Source organism: Dipodomys ordii, unplaced genomic scaffold (assembly GCF_000151885.1).
Source record: "Dipodomys ordii isolate 6190 unplaced genomic scaffold, Dord_2.0 Scaffold303, whole genome shotgun sequence".
Classification (NCBI taxonomy): Eukaryota; Metazoa; Chordata; class Mammalia; order Rodentia; family Heteromyidae; genus Dipodomys; species Dipodomys ordii.
In genome coordinates this window covers 848408-853896 of record NW_012267519.1, presented here as the reverse complement: position 1 = coordinate 853896, position 5489 = coordinate 848408, and the positions used below count along the sequence as shown (strand labels likewise).

Sequence of the window (5489 nt, the reverse complement as noted above, 5' to 3'; positions counted from 1 at the left end):
TAAGAACTTTTCATTTCTTTTTTTGAACTCTTTATTTTCTTTACCACTTTTTGGAGATATTGGGTTTTGAACTCAGGGTCTCATGTTTATAGACGCACTACAACTGGAGCCTTGCTTCCAGCCCTTTTATATTTCAATTATTCTTCAGGTAAAGTCTTGCTTTTTCCCAGGGCTGACCTTCTATCTACATGTCTACATAGCTGGGGTTACAGAAATGAACTAACATAACTGGCTACTTTTGTTGCAATTAAGAGCAACTAGCTTTTGCCTGGGCTGCCCTCAAACTATTATTCTCCCAATATCCACTTCCTGAGTAGCTAGGATTGCAGGTATGAATGACCAGGCCCAGCATTGGGTCATTGGATGTTGCATTAATAAGACTTTTGCAGCAATTAACTACTATATTAATGGAGGTGTGCTGGAATTTGGTAAAGTCAACTAAATATTAAAACCTACGTTAAAGTGTGAAGTCCTAAATTAATGAAATGATAAGCCAAAGGAATATATTGTAAACAGAAAGCTCACAAACACAATTCCTGCTTCTCTGATCATGTGCAGTCAATTGCAGAGATAACCTCAAAGCAAATTGATGAAGGCATGAATAAATTTCCTGAGAAGGCAAAGTTGGTAAGTATAAAGAGAAGAGGTTTTTATCTCTGACTTAAGAATTCAACATATCTTTGATTGCCTTCTGCTTTGTTTAATCCTGAATATCATTTGTTATGACTATCATCTAGTATCTTTGATTTATTTTTCCTCTGAATGGAGCATTCAATGAAAAAGCAACATAAAACTTTTGAAAAATCAAGTACAGGAAGTGGCACTGTGGCTCAAGCGCCTAAGCCCAGAGTTCAAGCCCCACGACTGACAAAAAAATCAAGTACACTCAAATTATACAAATTAAAATGTAGGCAATAAAATAATTTTTCTCATACTAAACATCTCTAGTATTTTGGATTCTAAATTATGTTTGTGAAAACCACTGTAGATGACTTGGAGTTGCTCTGGGATATTGTCTATGACTTGAATGAGTTTTTATATATAGCCTTATCTGTTATAGATTAAAAATTTTTTTTTCTATTCTGTTTTATAGATCTCTAAAAAGAAAGAGTAAATCAGCAACAGAAAAAAAAGGACAAGATTTAAATTGTGACGAAATCCTAACTGGGAAGGTATATATCCTGAGATTTACTACGAATTTTGATAGATTGTTTAACCTCTGTTTCTGTCTCAGAAGTACTGGGGCTTGAACTGAGGACCTCATACTTGATAAGTTGGTGCTCTACCACTTGAGCCATACCTCCAGCCCAGATTTTGATCTCTTAAAAGTGAATATGTAGCCAGGCTCCAGTGGCTTATGCCTGTAATCCTAGCTACTCAGGAGGCTGAGATCTGAGGATTGCGGTTCAAAGCTAGCCAGGGCAGGGAAGTCCATGAAACTCTTATCTCCAATAAACCACCAATAAACCAGAAGTGGTGCTCTGGCTCAAGTGGGAGAGCACTAGCCTTAGGCTGAAAAGCTCAGGGACAGTGCTCAGGCCCAGAGTTCAAGCCCCACAACTGACAAAAAAGTGAATATATAAAATATAGTCCATATATATTCCAAAATAATTTTAAGGCTATTAAATTTTTGTTACTGCAGTTTAAAAGTTTTTGCCTCCAGAAGCTCTTTTGCATGCATACCTTAGATTAGTGTTTAGTTTTCATCCATTTGAGTCTCTCTTGCATAACTGTTACTCAATTAACATGATCATTGTTGAGTCCCTACAGTGAACCTAGTGTAGAATTACCACACAGAACATAGAGAAAGGTACTTGTGCAGTCAATAATTCATTTTTTTCATTTTAAGATATATTCTAGATAGCTTATGTTGTAGAAGAAAGGCACTGTATAATTATTAGCAATTTAGATTTAAGCATGATTTTTTCTATGTTGTTACTGTGGAATTAGAACCTAAATTAAAAAACAAACTATTGAAGATTTTCTTCCTTGATAATACTTGTTATATTAGTATCAATCAACGGGTGCCAACTTAGGTTCCATTACATAATGAAGAAAAGATTTGAAAAGATCCATTACTTATACGGGCATCCATATCAATGCAAGTAAGATGGAGAACCTACCTGAAGAATATTGACTTTTTCCTCTAGAATATTGTGGGGTTTAAGTGAATTATGACCCAGACCCTCTATGCATGGAATAAAGTATCCAGTTTAGACTTTAAGAATATGGGGGAAAAAAGAATATGGGTCCCTGGGGGTGAGGGGTGGGGAGGGTGGAGAGGGGAAGGAATGGTAAGGGGAAACAAAGGAGGAGGCAACAATGCTTGATAAGAAATGTACTCACTATCTTGCCCATGTAGTTGTAACCCTTCTGTGTGGTATTTTCACAATAATAATAATAATAAAGAATATGGGTCCCGAGGAAGCAAACTTCAAACCCCATATACTGTTTGATTTTGTTTACAACTATCCAAGCCATAAGCTAATATGGTCACACGTTTGAATGGAACTCAGGCTTTCTTCCCCAGAAAAGAGTAAATTGAACCAAATGACAGGACCAGTTGCTTTTATGCATGGCATGCAGCCTTTTTCTTGGCAGAGACCTCAGAGAAATGAGACCAGTTTTCCCCATTCACACAAAAAAGAATTTATTTTCTTCTGTTGCTGTACATTAATTAATGAGCATAAATCATGAAACACTAAATTGGAGGGTCTCATGATTGAGAGAAATTTGCTAAGTTGATTTTAGTTTCTAGTTTAATGATCTTCCTTCTACTTTTTCATTTATTTTCAGGTTCTTTTGGTTACAAACTCTCCCTGTCTGGTGCTGCAACAATGAGTGGGAAATCCCTTCTCTTAAAGGTCATTCTCTTGGGTGATGGTGGAGTTGGGAAAAGTTCACTTATGAACCGTTATGTAACCAATAAGTTCGATTCTCAGGCTTTTCACACCATAGGGGTAGAGTTCTTGAATCGAGATCTGGAGGTAGATGGACGCTTTGTAACTCTCCAGATCTGGGACACTGCAGGACAGGAGCGTTTCAAGAGCCTCAGGACACCCTTCTATAGGGGGGCAGACTGCTGCCTCTTGACCTTCAGTGTGGATGACCGCCAGAGCTTCGAGAACCTTGGTAACTGGCAGAAGGAATTCATCTACTATGCAGATGTGAAGGACCCTGAACACTTCCCCTTTGTAGTTTTGGGTAACAAGGTAGACAAAGAGGATAGGCAAGTGACTACTGAGGAGGCACAAGCCTGGTGCATGGAAAATGGGGATTATCCTTATCTAGAAACAAGTGCCAAAGATGATACTAATGTGACCGTGGCCTTTGAAGAAGCTGTCAGGCAGGTGTTGGCTGTAGAAGAACAGCTGGAGCATTGCATGTTAGGTCACACCGTTGACTTGAACAGTGGTTCCAAAGCAGGTTCTTCATGCTGTTAAAAGTTAGGGAACCTTTAAAAAAAGTCTCTAATTGGTCTGTCAGTAGTGTAAGAATTGCTGTGCCCCTCTGAGTGTGTGTATGTGTATGTGCGTGAACGCGCGCGTGCGCACACACACACACACACACACACACACACAGAGGGTAAGAATAAGGTTCTATTGTGAAATGGAGCCTTTCAAATTGAAATTGTAGAGTGATTTAAAACTAAAAGCTTTATTGAGCCAAGTGTATTTTGTGTGATTTCTGCTATTTTTCCCTTCTTGTGTGTCTCAGGACATTTCAGAAAGTTTTAGTCCTGAGAGATTTAAATGTTTTTTTAAAATCACAGTTTAAACCTAGAACCTAGCTGCATGAAGGAGTTAAAGAGCTACAGCTGTCACTTAAAGTGTTCTATTTCTCAACTAGCAAATGCCATGATCAGACTCTTGCCAAGCAGTGTCTGCCAAAAGGAAAAGAACTCTGAGCTTTACAATAAAACCAACAATGATTCCTAAGCTTGAATTGTAAAGAGACTGTGATGATTAGGAACATAAAAGTAAAACAATACACAGTGACTATTTTATGAATAACTCCCATCTAAGCTTTTGAAAAAAATACTATCTCTATAAGAGTCACTCTAATGACACTGGAAATTGGCTGTAATTCTTGAAGCTGAAGTCACACAACACTAGTGAATGGATTCTGCTTAAATATGCCAACCACCCTTGCAAATAAATGGTTGGCCTGCTTTTCCTTTATGAGTCTACTCTTGCTGCGTAAAGGAGATGTTGCTTCTCTGACAACCTCTTATCAATTTAGCAATGTTGCTTAGTATATGGCTTTGGGTACAGTGTTCTCTGCTCATAATTTAGATGATCCTTTGACTCATTATGCTGGCTCATGAGGAAGGCTTCCAAAGAGTGAGGATAGTGGGTTTCTCTTATAAGCTTCCTTGACTTAAATATTTATTGTATAAGAAGGAACTCATTTCTTGTATGTTGTACTGTATGTTCAACCAGCCAAACTAGGATAGTGAAGATGATAAACGAGCAGAATTTAACTTTGTGTTACAGTGAATTTCTCATAATTAGATTTGTCCAAGAGTGAAATAGACTGCCTTAATAGTGAGCTCCTTCCAGTGAAAATATTCACTGGCTGACCACCTGTTAAAACACTATAAAGAATTTCCATATGGGCTACACATTTAATGTAAGGTCCCTTCCAGCTCTAAGTTCTACGAAATTATTTTGAAATAATGTCAGTGCCATATTATGGTTAGATTTGTCTAAATAGTAACAGCTAAGATTATGGAGAGGGACTTTGAGTATTCTCAAACCATTGTGTTATCACCCTTTACTGCCACTCAATAGCTCTTCCTTTTGCTTTTGCACTGTGGTTTAAGCTCTGGTAGAAATATCGTAAAGATACCATCTTCCAAACAAAAATGGCTCGACAATTTTTGCTTACCATGACTGCCAATTACATGCTGGATGATGGGTATACAGTCTGGTTATTGTCGGTGGATGTTTGTCCTGCATAGTCCTTTCAAATATCTGCAATAAAAATTGTGACCCATCATAGTGAGGGACAGTTGGAAATGTCCCCTAAAGATACCTAGGCCAGGGAGGGGTGGGAGCTTTCACAGAAATACAGCCTAGAACTCTCCATTGTAGCCACATATGGAATCAGCCTTACATATGGGACCTTATGTGCTTTAAGAGCTCTGGGATTTGGGGTCACATAGCCAAGAGGAGGACAGTATTTCCACCCAGTCATACTCAACATTTGCAGTTAAGACACAGTCCTGATCCCATTGTCCAATTAACTTCTCTGCCAGAAGTCAAAGCCAGAATTGGGCCCCCCACAGCTCTTAAATATTGGTTCCTATCCTGCCTATGCCTATAGCCAGCCACACTGGTTTCCAAGTTCTACAATCATTTTTTGCTATAGTGTTAAGGTGAAAATCTGTATGTCCAAACTATTAGATGCGAATTATTTTTACGTGCACGAGAACTGGGGCCTTCTCTTTCTACTTGCACTCTGCTTATAATAGTTTCTATTTGTAG

The 5489-nt window shown here is 38.3% G+C and overlaps 1 protein-coding gene across 1 annotated transcript; it reads left to right on the top strand.

The window, feature by feature from the left end:
* Positions 1-2803: 2803 nt before the first annotated feature.
* On the top strand, positions 2804-3504 carry Rab9b (RAB9B, member RAS oncogene family). Its single transcript, XM_013036597.1, has one exon. It carries the CDS (start codon positions 2838-2840, stop codon positions 3441-3443), a length of 606 nt encoding a protein of 201 aa, XP_012892051.1. The 5' UTR covers positions 2804-2837; the 3' UTR covers positions 3444-3504.
* Positions 3505-5489: the final 1985 nt, after the last annotated feature.